Genomic DNA, 13892 nt, shown 5'->3' on the forward strand with positions numbered 1-13892 from the left:
TTTTTTCTCAATGAAGGCAATTGACAAAAGCCCGCAGAGAATTTAAGATGCTCTTGTTTGTTAGTGCTCTTCTCCGCTGTTGTGCTGCTTATTATTTAAAGGCCCCAGTCACTAAAACCTTGAGGTCAACGTGACAAATGCACTCATGGTCCGTTGTTTTCCCCATGTTTCTCACAAACTGACCCTGCTGCATTAAATTTAATATAATGGGCTACGTTTTAAGTGAGTCATTCCTCCGTTTAGTTGAAAACCGATACCGTTCCTCGGTGTCTGGAGACCCGTGTGCTCCAAGAAATTATTTGGAAACATTTCTCACCTTGTTTTATTATACTACGAACATTGTTCATTCAGCCTAATCTGCAAGCAGAATCATGTTTACCTCATAAAACATTTCCTTGATAAAGTATTATAATTGGTTTGCATCATTGCCAACGAGCCTAATGATGATTGTGTCCTATTATCTGAATGAGAGGTAATTATCATCAGTACACAGTGTTTTTTAAAAAACTTCCAACATCGAGGTAATTATAGGCAAGAAATTAGTTGTTTTTGCTAATAGGGAAAAGTGCCATGAGACTGACGCGTATCCTAGTACACATCCGTGCACACATCATTAGGGTCTTCATTTTTTGATGGTCTTCAACTGACTCATACTTTGAGCAGTGGAGGCGAGTTGTCCTGACGAGGAAAGTCGTGGGACAGGATGTGGAGCCGAGAAGTTCCTGTGTAATCGCTGCAGAGATCTCACACACCGTTCCAACTCTGTAAATGCTTTTGTGAGCCTCTGTGTGCTGCTCCTCACAGCTGAGAATGCAAACTGCTCTCAAATGGAGGTCGAGACGTTAATTGAGTGAGACAAGTGTTTACGATCTCAAATGTCAACTATAGCATCCCGGCGACCTCTGCGATCGTGCGCTTAATGCAGCGGTCCGGCAGGCACCATCATACACATCACATACACGTTGACACTGAAAAACATAGATGGCAGCACCTGGCAGAAGCCTTTTTTGGGCTCGTTGCCTATATTGAAAGACAGGAAATGTGGGAGGAAGATTAGGGGAATGATATGAAGCGAATACTCCGCTGGCTGAGAGAGATCCGACACTCGGGGCAAATCTCTTGGCAAATGGGTCAACCCTTAGCCTTGTTTTATTCCCTGTGGCCCTAATGTACGCAAGGATTCACCTCTATGAATGTTAGCCTTGAGGAAACAATCAAGCAGCTGTTTGTATGTTTGGTTTCTCATTGAACTACCATTGAACTAATAGACCAATACGATATTTTCATATGCTTGAATATGCATATGCTACCGCAGGAGCCAAGAGACAGTTAGCTTAACTTCAGACTAAGCATCGAGAGTGGAAGCCTGGCAATGTCGGCTTTGTCCGGCTGTCTCCAACTTAATGCTGAGCTAACTCCACGTCGTCTGGCTTCATATTAACAGCGTACAGTCTCATCTACAGTATATCCTTGGTATTTCTCAACATGTCAAACTATTTCTTTTAACTGTCTAATTGTTGTTTACACATCCTCGAGGCCGATGTTCTAAATGATCAAGAATGCTTTATGGGTCACCAAACGGTGTGATTCATTTGATCCGGCTGTAATAGTCTGCTGCTAAATTAGGACCCTAACTCACTCAGCCCTCAATCCATGTCTGTTCCTTGAAGTGTCTCGGTTGTCTGATCGGGTGAGTCAGACAGACTTCTTAGGCTAATAACTTCCAGCAGGCTGGCTGGCTCTGGCACACTGTGGTGATGAGGCAGCAGACTTTGTGGTGAAATTGGCAAAGTGTCTCCCTGGTGGGTACTGGCAAGGGGGGGGGTGGCGCGGTGACTGAAGCTTTGGGGGCCCGGCACCATCTCAGAGTAACTTCAAAGCAACAGCCTGACTCGCAGCTGGGACTTTGTTTGGCACTTAAGGGCTGGAAGGGTAAGGGGGCACCAAACATCATCTGCAACTGAGGTTTGTGAGGTTTGGGTTTTTCTACAGCCTTGCATGTTCGCCCTTAAATGTTTTACTGTGTGTTAAGCATATCCCAGTCGGTCCTAGTACAAAGTGCAGCTGGAGACAGAGACCCCACATGACAACAACGTAGATGTGAGATCCGCCAAAGGGGAGACAACAGAAAAGAACTGTGTTCAATCCGATGCCGTGAAACTATTTAAAAAAAACATAAATGAGAGCATGATGTCAACTGAAGTGCGAATGCCTTACTTCAAAGCAGTAATGCCCCCTCTGAGAAACTTATTGCTGGAAGGCTCAGGACCACACCGAGGGGGGGTGCAGTAGCGTGGTCTCTGACCTCTGTCTGAAACGAACACGTACAAAGCCGAGTGAATGTTTCCCTCCATACGTCTTTGTGTGTTTCTGTTGACAGGATGATTGTACGTCAGTTTGTATTGCCTGTTGTCGCATTGGAGTTATGCTAGCCAAATTAACTGCAGCGCTCTGCTAATCTCGGACCATCTGCGCGTAAGTGTATGTGGTGGGGGGCTCTTTGTTTTTTCACTAAGTTGCGGGTGCCAATCTTTCATGGAATACTAATGCTGCGGGACCCTTTGGACTGGGCCTCATCACTTTGAGGCTTAAAACCTGTTAACACTTGGTTTCAGGGTACAGTTGGGTTATGGTTGGGCTAAGTGTTGGGTTTGGGCTCTTGGGTGAGATGGTTAGGTTCAAGGTAAGTGGCTAGGGAATGCGTTGTGTCAGTGGAAGGTCTCCACAAAGATACAAACACAAGTGCGCGTGTGAAACCTCGTGCAAGTGCAAACGTGCAGATGCCATTTCCAGTGTTTGTGGTTATGGTCTATCTATAGGGAAAGCCTTAACAGACTATAGGAACACTCACCAACACTCCAGCTGCTCTGCTGCTCTGTAATTAGTGCGTCAAAAACCACGGAGCTCTAATGTCGCCCTGCTGACATTCAATGCTGTGGGAGATTAGGATCCCCCTGCAACGTCTCAATAGCCGCTCTCTGCCAATTTGCCTCTGTTTCCTTTAAATATGACCAAATTGAGACAAAAGCAATAAAAAATGAAAACTAACTAGCATATTGTGTTGTGGAGTCCAGGGAAACAAAACTTAATTGAATTGAATGCTCCATAAAGTTCCTCTCCAACTCAATGCATAAACAAAAGGGTGGCGGAGGAGTGAGAACGGCGGGTATGAAGTATTTATTTACGCCACTCGGATACCACCGCGTGGCTCTATCCTCGCCACATTGTTTCGCGGTGCGTCCTTTTGTTATCTTGTATCCAGTGATGATTGTAATCAATAAAAGAACACAAACACATCTAACTGGGAACGAGGTATTCTCATGGTTGTTTTTATTTGGCCCTTGTTTTCAGTTGTGTGTGCTGTGAATCAAAGCGGTTCGTCAGACTGTTGATTTCTGAGCCACATCAAGCTTATCCGGGCGTGTCAGAGCTATCACACTTGTGAGAACAGAGTAACTCATGGCTGATGAACGCTGAGAAAGTTTCACGTGTGTTTATCTGTTGTCCTGAATTCTGTGCCCCAGGTCCTGCGTGGAGCTCAGCTGATAGCCGTCGCGTCGGCCGACGGTGGAGCCACGGCGGTGGAGGGCTCCCCCCTGCCCCCCGACATCCAAGTGCAGTACGTCCAGCTAGCCCCCGTTGCAGATCACACGGCTGCCGTGCAGGTAAAACAACACACATTGGGGAAAAAAAAGAAAAGAAATGCTTCCACGCAGTCGTACATATGTACACAGACTGGGAAACGTTTCAAGTGTTTAAGCTGGAACAGACCCCCAGTAGTAATGCAGATCAGTTCCATCTCACATGTGTTTATTTTTTAGCCTGTCCACAATAAACAGATGTGTTTCCCACTTCTCTTCCTTTAATTTAAACTACACAATGCAACAGTTAAATCAGTGATCCGTGATGGCATTAATTTGTGGGATGGGGTATTTATTTACATCGTTTTTTTCTTATGGAAATTCGAGTTGCAGCTTCGCTCCAACTCAGATGTGAGAGTTTGGCATTGATCAGGCATTGCAACACTTGCATTGACTACATCTTTTATGTTTTCTTTTACATATACAGCGATCTGGCATAACATTATGACCAGCTTCTTAATATTATGTAGGCTTCCCTTGTGCCTCCAAAACAGCTGTGATTCATCAGATCATGGACATGGGCCTTCTGAGGGCGTCCTGTGGTGTTTGGTAACACAATGTTGTTTGTGGCGAGGGTTTGGGATCCCATGAGTTTGGAAACCAGGTCAACACCTTGTGCTGCTCTTATGTTTTTTTCTTAGTTGTTTCTAAAGTGTTTTTATGCGTGTACCTGTGTCAGACTGCACCCTGCTGGGGATGACTGGTGTCATCAAGCTCATAGCTATGGGGTGGGGCTGGTCTGGTCTGGTCTAGGTGGGTGGTACATGTCTAAGTAACATTCACACAAATGCCAGAGAAGGTGAAGCTACATTCAGACGGAGCACCTTGCATATCCAAACAAACAAGAGATTGTCACATCTATTCCTTATAATAAATAGAAAATCCAAATATACATTGCACTGAAGTCTATTTGTCAGCTCAATGCACTGTTTAGTTTTTATGTGGATCATAAAAAAAAAAAAAGACAATAAAATGAACGCAAATGACATTTTACTGAGCTTACCTAACCGTCCTGCAATGCAGCTTGGAGCTCATAGTTTTTGCCTGGAATGACATACACAGTGTCCTACCTTTGGATTTATTGTCATCACATTTTGTTATTGTCTATACTGGTGACTCAGAATTACACGCTGATCCAAAAATACGGACATGCCGGGACGGCTAGTCACCTCACAGCATCTGTCTCCCTACAGAGATTCGCTGTGCTTGAGTCAGGCTCCTCAGAAGACATTTTTATTATTTATTTATATTATTTTTTTTAAAAAAAATCTGAAATATGTCTCAGAAGTTGAACATACGCGTTCTTTAAAAAGAGATGGCCAGGAACAAATCTTTTCGTTCTGAGGAATTCAGCTTCAGCCACGTAAGAATTAAAAGAGAACTCGTAATTTCTGCCCTGCTTTATACATGTGTCAGTTGTAGGAATTTATACGTTTGTTTTTGTGTTTTCTTTTATCAGAAATTAGACTGTTTTGTAATAACCGTAACGTTTAAATATAGAAATAGTCCATTTCTGCTACTCAGGATTGATATAATAAATTATATTGCTGACTATTTATTTATTTATTTATTTATTTATTACCCGTGTGGAACTATGTGATGGCCATGGCAGATTGTCTTTGCTTTTGATTCTCAGATTCATAAACCAGCTGTACTGTTGTAGACGGTCGACGACCAGCTCCTTGGTTTGGTGTCCACTGAGCAGCAGCTTGTTCTCAATGCTCCACAGCTCAAGACTGTTGATTTCCTCCAATAATTTTCATCATTTATGTCTGTAAACCAAACAATGAAGTTCTCTCCATGTCTGGGAATACAGACACAAAACCCTGGGGGGGTGTAGTGTAGTGTAGTGAGGAGGAGGAGGAGGAGGAGGAGGAGTGCTTGCGAAACCAAACCGTCTGTGATAAAGTCGGGTATTCAGTTGTAGAGCGTGATACACACACCCAGAGTGCTAAGTGTGCCACTGTTTATATCACTTACCGTGGTGTTGAAATAAAAATACTAGTGTAATTTCATCAGTTTTGCTAAACTACTTACAAGTACAATGAGGCTGCTTTCCCACTTTTGTCATACTGTTGCTTAAATACAAAACTCTTAACTCTTAGTCATTATGGTTGGTCTTTGGGCAAACAGTAATTAAACATAATGTCGTGGAGTAAACAGAGGGTTATCCAGAGAAGAGTGGTACTTAGTAAATATGCCTGAAATCCCTTGATGAGCGTGTAGAGCCACAGGCACATGTGGAATCAGGATGGCGTTCAGGCAAACGGTGCGCTGGCCTTTGAAGTGGTCACTTTAACTCTGCGAGGAACATAAAACAACAGCACTTTTCCATTGTGCCCTCTGCTTTTGTTTTCCCCAGAAATGTTGCATATCACATTTTCTCTCCGGTGCTTCTTTCTCTGAAGTGTACGCTGTAATGATTACCCTGTAGTTCTGATGCGAGTCCAGCCTTTGTTGCATTGTTATGGCGTAAACAGAGCGAAACTTCAAATTACTCATAGCTGTGTAAAACGTCGCGGCTGTCTCGATGCGGATCTCCTTATTGCGTCTGATTGTATTCACCTCTTCGTGAGACTCGAGGAGGGCGAACGTGCTGGCGAGACTCTGACAAACTTCCTCCGAGTGAGAGCATCCTTTGTTGTCTTTTTTGTTGTCCGCAGTTGTCTAGGTAATTGGTTCCATTGCAAGTGTGAAGGTAGTCGGGACCATCTTGCAATAATTAAAACAAATTTAGGCGTGCATCATACACAATCAGAAGACCCTGCTTCTTTGTTTCAAACTGGAACAGTGATTGCCACTCCTTGTATTGTATTTCAAGATCTGCGCTCCATGTTGCTTGGCGCAGTGAGCAATCAGTGTATTTACTCAACTGGTTTGTTTGAAACAATTTTCAGGTCAAAAAAGGCCCATTTGTTCCGCCGTATGTTTGACAGAAATCAACACTGTTGACGTGGGTCTGAGCAGTCATCAGTGTGCTCTTCTTTAAAGTGAAGGTTTGGTAAATGCATAAAGACATGCTCAAAGACAGAACGAAACCACTTGTTAACAATACGGCGTCTATTTATCAAACTCTCTGTCACATTGTTCAAATCGGCCTGAAAATAATGTGTCATAATGTATATTATTTTACCTCTAAGACGCTTACGGGGGATGGGATGGGGAGAAATCAAAAAGGCGCCGAAAAGCGTTGACTATTTAGTCAGACACATGGCTTGGCCTGCCTGGTACAGGGTGGGCTATTTTCACAGTTCGGTTTTGATGTCCAAGAGCGTAAACAATGCCGAGTTCGAAGTTCAGAGAAAGTTTAGAGCTGTTCCTTTTATAAAAAAAAAAAAAAAAAAATCAGAGACTGGCTCTCATCTGTTTCCAGACATATGGAAGCATTTATACAACTTACTGAAAAATGACTTAGGCCTTTTGTGTTTATTTATCTCTTGCTGCCCCCCCCCCCCTTTTTTTTTTTTTTTTTAATTTAATAGTTTCCATCATGCAGATGAATTGGGGCGCAACGCAAAAATCATATTGCATTCCGAGTGGCATTGCCACAAGTTGGGTGATACACTCATATTTTGCACATGTGGTGTATGCAGCTCAGCTCCGAGGCCTGGACAACAACAGCGTGGGTGAAGGAGGTTTCTTAAGGTTTGAAAAAAAACTGGTTCAGAAACAGAACCATTGCTGATCGGCTTAAACACAGACTCAACCCGTTTGAACCAGTTTGACCACTATTTGCAAATTGATTTGATCTGGCTACGAGAGTTTAACATGTGCGGTACCTTTGTTTCTTTATGGAAAACATGGATTCATGTGAGTTTTACTTGGCTTCTGTAGCGCCAGTGCTCACAGCGTGTCAGCCTCATGTTATTTATTTATTTATTTTATTATTTTTTTTTTTTGCATTGTGTGTTCTGCAACGGTGCAGCTGTGCTCCAGTCAACGCTGTTGTCTAGTGACAGCACACTGGGCTGAAGGGAGGATTAAATGGTGCAGGTGCGTTCAGGGAACCTTTGGCGTGCGTTTGAGGAAGCAGTGAGTCACTCTTCGTGGTCATCATCCAGGAGTGACTCATGAAACTCTCGTCTTTTAAAGAGGGTTTTACCCGAACAATACCTTGGTCTGTCTGACATCGGCTGCAGAGACAGTCGGAGAGCATTAAAAAACACGAACGGCTCATCTCTTGTCAAATCTGTCTCCACCTGTCACTCTGCTTCTTCTCTCATTACTTTCCCCCAACTGTCTTCTTCTTTGTTCTCTGATATATCTCATCTCTAATCTCTCTTGTCATTCCTCTGGTCCGTCCATCTGTCTTCTGTCCCTACGTCTGTACCACTCATCAGTAACAATACTTCTAGGTATGGCCTTTATACAGCTTTTTTTTTATATGTAAACATTGCCAACTGATCATTGCTTCTTATTAAATGGTGTGCAATGTAGGGGTGGGAAAAAATATCAATATGACAATATATCATGATATTCTTTCTTCCGACACAATATTGATTTTGAACGTCTTGGTATCGATTTTAAAAGCAAAGGTTTGGGCCTATCTTGAACAACTTCCACCAATACTTTTTCTGTAGAAATGCAACAAATTGGAAGTGGATCATTTGGATTAATATTGTTTTTTGACTCAGTTTGTCCAATGAATGATCATCATCTGATGTACGTGTATACGTGTGTATTTTAAGATGCATTTAAATTTCTCAGTGAACTATGTAGAATATTGCAATATATCGCAATATCATAATATCGCAATAATGTATCGTATCGTGACTACGTATCGTATATCTTGAAGCCCTTCCCAATACCCACCCCTAGAACAATGGGATTGAGAGCTAAATGGAGGATTTAGGTTGATATTCTGTAGTTGGAGTCTATTTCTGGCTGTCTAGCATACACAAGGTTGATGCAGGAAAAACAACCTCCAAGTTACGTGAATGTAGGCACAACAGTAACACTTGAGGCAGAAGCATTTGACGCATACCGGTCAGCCGCAACATTAAAACCACTGACAGGAGAAGTAAAACACTGACCATCTTGCAATAACACATTGTTCTGCTGGGAAATGTTTGGACCTGGCATGTACCACCCACCTCGACCAGACCAGGCACCTCCACCCCACAGCAATGACACTTCTTGACAACAGACACGCAAAAACCGTTTAGGAACAACTCAGAAAACATGAAAAACAGTATAAAGTGTTGACCTGGCCTCCAAATTCCCTAGATCCCAAACCGATCACGTATCTGTGGAACGATCCAAAAAGGACCCTCCCCTCAACTAAGCTAAGAACCAAAAGCCCCCACTAAGAACATTTTGGACACCCACAGAAGGCCCATATCCATTCTCTGATGAGTCAGAACTGTTATGGAGGCACAAGGGAGACACTCCTTCTTCCATTATTGCTCACAACTGTTCATGTAGCAGTATCCTTTTTAACTTCTCAGGTGCAGCAGCTATTCAGAGAACAGTGATGATGTTCCTAGTTCTCATCTTTGTGCGGCATACTTAGAAATGTAAAACTTTGGCGCCCATCTCTGCTGGTTAGCTCGCATGCTACATAATAAGCAAATGTTTAACATGTAAGGTTTCACTGCGCTCTCTCCCCTTTGTCACGTCCCAGGCTGCTGAGCTGGCCCCAGCCCTGCAGGCCGACATGGAGGTGAAAGAGGCCATCCAGGGTGCCATCCACGGAGACAACGGCGAGGTCGTCCAGATTGTCACCTCTGTGGCCACCTGAGGGGCCGTCTGGCTCGACGAAAAGACCTGCGATCTGCACAAGAGCGCGGCCCCGACGAGCATCGGCGGAACATCAGAGGTCAACAAATGCATCGTCTGACAAGCAAACCAGCTAGAACGTCTCTCAGCAAATACTGAAGGTCACAGATGAAACAGAGGAAAGAACCGTTTTTCCTGTTTTTCCGTTTTCCCTCGCATACTGCTCAACTCCTTGCCAACCAGATGTCGAAAATGTGGAAATGTTCACAGAGGACTTGAAAAAGGCCGTGATACTCAAAAATCCACTGTGGTCCTTCTGGAGTTTTCATCACCAGAATGAGTTGACCCACCGCAGAATACACAGTTGGATTATTATCTATCCAGGGAGGTTGCTGCTTATGCAGACCATCGTCCTGCCACTTCATCAGCACAAAATTTGTATTTACATCAACTTTGGAAAATGGTGGAGTTATTTGGACTTAAGCTGCTTGGCTAACCCCGAAGCCCCCGTGAGGGTTTGCAAAACTCCCCGCTTCCCACCTCAAACAACCAGCAATGTGCTCCTTTTCTCGTCATTTGTCACAGTGGACTCCAGCAGAAAGTAGATTTGGCTGAGGATGGCTACTCTTTGGTTGTGATTAATTTGATTTCCTGTCACTTGCCATAATTCACTCCATACTATGTCCCCCGGCTGTGAGCCCGGCCTTCCTTTCCTGTGTTCAGCTTGTTTTCATATTGCCTCAGCCGCACAGCTTTGTTTGTTTGTTTGATTTTTCTAATTGTAACATGCTGAATTTTTTTTCGGGGTGGGGGGATCTTTAACTTAAAAGACCATGAAATAGAAGAAACAGTGCCAGTCGTAGACGGTACATGTCGCTCGTAGACTGTCGAGGAAACCCTGAAGTTTGTTTATTTCCCCAGTTTTGTTCCTGTAACAGATACAGTCATGTCAATAAAACATGTTTGTGGTTGCCATAAAAGTGTGCTTTTATATATATTTCTCTCTCAGTATATTGTCTTTGTTTCCATCAGCCGAACCGGCTTCAAAGCCTTCCCAGACATGCTTCTGCTTTCATCCACCACAAGCAGAAAATGGAAGAGAGTCTGAAATGATAGTTTGGGTTTGAGGTCTTGTTTCATGTCAGGCTAATTTTTCACTATTTCTGAAGTAAATATATATCATGTCATCCTCGATAACTGTTGTAGCAGGCTACTGTACTGTCAGCGATGTTTACATGAGAGCAAAAAGAGGCTTTAACTCATTCAAATTTGTCTAAAGACTATAATTGATATGCTGTCATCATTATAAAGTGCATTTCTTTAGAACTCATTGTTCTGTTTTTCCTAAAAACTGCGGGTTGCTCCTTCTTAGAGGGATGCTCCATTAATGATAAATATTCTGGCAGTAAAGAAGACAGGAGATAAGCGGAACGCTGTGAGACTGTGTGTTGATTTGGGTTGGTTTTCCCATGCTTGGTGTGATGTAATAGTGTATTTTGGAGTCGGGATAAGAACCAGGCGACAAAATGAACTTGATAAAACAACATCCATGGTCTTGGCTGCTTACTCATGTTTCCTTTCAGTCTGTTGTTGCTGTCTCTGACCCCGTTTTACACTGCTCTGTCCAGTCCCCTCGCTGCCTCGCCTGCTTAGTCCTCCCATCCCTCCCACTCGCCTTGTGTTTTCCACTATCGCAGTAGAAAGCCGTGTTAAAGTGCATTTACTCCCCTCCGAAAAAAATAATTCTCTAAGCTGAGTTTGTGGGATAGTCTGGCGGGTCAATGTGTTTGCCATAGAGGCGTTCAAATGTTGCCCCCCCCACCCCCCCTTTCCCAGTGAGCCCTCCATTAAACCGTGGACTTGGAAGCGAACAGCCCCTCTTCTTCTTCTTTGCTTTTACAATCCTGGGCTCCATCCAGGAGCTGGAGCGGTCGCCATGGCAACCGGCCCTCTCACAGGCTAGCTCAGAGATAACCTGCTGAAAACAGAAATGAATGATAGACGCAGAGATGGGGATGTTTTGGAAGCAGAATGCATGCTTGGAGAGCAAGGAGCGGAGTGATGGACAGATACCAGGCGGTGTGTCTTTCCCTGTGTTCTCCTGCAGTCCCCGCAGGTCTGCTGGCACACGCTGCAAGGCGTGCAAGTCAAAACCCCTGCTCCTCCACCAACTCTGACTTCACTGCACGTCTTCCCTACCCGATTAAACTTTTAACAAGGCAGAAGGAGTTACATATTTATTGGAACAAAACTGTGTAGACAGATGTGTCTCTAGGATCGTAAATCAGCGATTGTTAATCTTGGGGAAACAAAACTCCCCCACGGCAAATATGTTTATCTCTTTCAGGTCATTGGACAAATTACACCAGGTTAGCCATGACACGTCTCCCTCTCCCTGGCTTTCCAGTGGGACGCAGACTTTGTTCTTTGATTGTGTTTCCTCTTCCATGATTCACAGACAATCTATCTGCAGTGTATTGACGTTAAGTTAGGAGAATTCACGGGGTATGTGTCACTATGTCTTAAAGTCAGGCTGCGGCGGTCTAACCAGATTTAGGGCTTAGCACCATATCTGTTGTTACAAGTATAAAATAAAGTGACAGTGGCTTCTCAATGTCGTTTTTCAGGGATGTTGAAAGTCCAAAAATTGTAGCGGTAGTCTGTAATTTATCCACGCCTTTGGCTGCCTAATAAAACATGACAAGTTGCAAAATGGTCTGTCTTGATCACGCTGATGTCTTGCTTTGCATGTAAATGTAATATAGTGCTCCGTTAAGTTCCGCTCCCCCAGCTCTGGTAAAAAATAATAGATACTATATGTTTTCTTTTATTTGGAAATGCGAGGAAGAAGACCGAGAGACGGTGGGGAAAGCTACTTGCCTCTGTTACCATTTGAACGTGGAAGTTTCGATTCAGACCGAGATTTATTTCTCTCCATAAACTTTTTTTTTTTTGTTACACTTAAGTATGTTGACATTATGGGGCGCACTAAACAATGGTCCTGATTACACACATACGGTAATGTAGAAATATTCTGACATGACAACAGATAAACTAAACTGGAAAATGAATGTGCAGTGCTAAAAAAAGAATATTTAAAGGAACACTTTTAAAACACATCGGTTGTTAATGGGCTAGTCCATTTTGAAGAAATGCTCTTGCATCAGCTCTAAATGCCACTCCATTATTGTTTTCAACAGAGACAATGGACGATTTCCTGGGGTGTCTCTCCTTCCAGATCCGGACCAGATCATCTGAGGTGCAAGCTGGTGTCAAACGGACCTAAACATAATGTCTCAGAGATGTTTTATTTGTCATGTACAAGGAAGAATACAGGACCCACTGTCCATTTGAGAATCCTGTGAGTTTGTCAGGAGTGGCCTTTTCCTGGGCCTCCCCCAGATCTACACTTGATTAGACTTAATGTCTAGAGTTTTATTTGTCATGTACAAGGAAGAATACAGGACCCACTGCACTTTGGGTCCTGTGAGTTGAGGGGAGGGGCCTTGTTCCTAGATTTCCTAGATTAGATTAGATTAGAGTCTTTATTTTTGTTGCACAGTAGCATATAACAATATACATTGCACAACGAAATTTAAGTACAGCTCTCCCGTCAGTGCAAAAGATAAATATTCAATAAATAACCAAAGTAGACAAGGCATGTACAACAAACTAACTAAAAAGGACACTATATACAAATTAGAATGCAAACAGGACTGTATAATATTGCACTTAGAATGGAAGCAGACTGATGAGTTTAGGGTGAAATTTGGAGGCCAGGTCAGGTCAACACTGTGTGCTGTTTGGATCTGGCATGAATACCAGATCCAAATGTGCAACCGCTTGCAGCATACTGCATTGTCACATGACGGTCAGTAAGTCAGTGGTTTTAATGCCGTGGCTGACCACTGTACAGTAAGTGTCACTTCTAATATAATCTGCATCCTGCAATGAACTGAGTTTAGTGAATGTGGCGTTCTGAATGAGTATGACATGTCCCCTGGGAGTATCATCTGAGTTACAACAACAAACAAGTCAGTTTATATTTAGTTTCCACATGCAGCTTCAAATGTGACAATAATAATAAGATAAGTATAATTCAGTCTGAATCCGGAGGAAATGCTTTTGACTACTGGAAAAGCTGTGAACCTATGAGAAGTGGGTGCGCAGAGTCCAGCTGAAGCAGCCTGGATGGGAGGTACTCTCTCAGAGTGGGGACCAGATGCGAGAGAGAGGAGGGGTGCAAACTCATCCACACAGCGGCCGTAAAATGCTTCCTGGTCAACGAGGTTCCTTCAAAACAAACTGTAAAAATTGACAGGTCGGACCTTCACACTGAATGCGCTTGATTTGGGCGTCTGGGGGTAAGTTAAACAGTTAAATATGTACGCCTGCGTAGCTACTTTCAATTGCGCATTACGTCGATGCCCTGAAGGTGAACTTAAGACGTGCTGATGACGTGACCGAGGGGGTAAGTTCATTTCGCAGACTCGCGAGAAGATTTCTGATAAGCCTCTTGTGTTTGGTTTGTTT

At 43.4% G+C, this 13892-nt stretch overlaps 1 protein-coding gene across 3 annotated transcripts in view; it reads left to right on the top strand.

The window, feature by feature from the left end:
• Positions 1-10339, top strand: part of LOC125014885 (BTG3 associated nuclear protein) — a 35399-nt gene extending 25060 nt beyond the window's left edge. For all 3 annotated transcript variants that reach the window (XM_047596414.1, XM_047596412.1, XM_047596413.1), the window contains exons 12-13: positions 3525-3665; positions 9265-10339. In XM_047596414.1, the coding sequence (XP_047452370.1) occupies positions 3525-3665; positions 9265-9381 (258 nt within the window). In that variant the 3' untranslated portion in view covers positions 9382-10339. The remainder of the gene's footprint in view (positions 1-3524; positions 3666-9264) is intronic.
• The last annotated feature ends 3553 nt before the right edge of the window (positions 10340-13892 follow it).

This window comes from Mugil cephalus, chromosome 10 (genome assembly GCF_022458985.1).
Source record: "Mugil cephalus isolate CIBA_MC_2020 chromosome 10, CIBA_Mcephalus_1.1, whole genome shotgun sequence".
Lineage (NCBI taxonomy): Eukaryota > Metazoa > Chordata > Actinopteri > Mugiliformes > Mugilidae > Mugil > Mugil cephalus.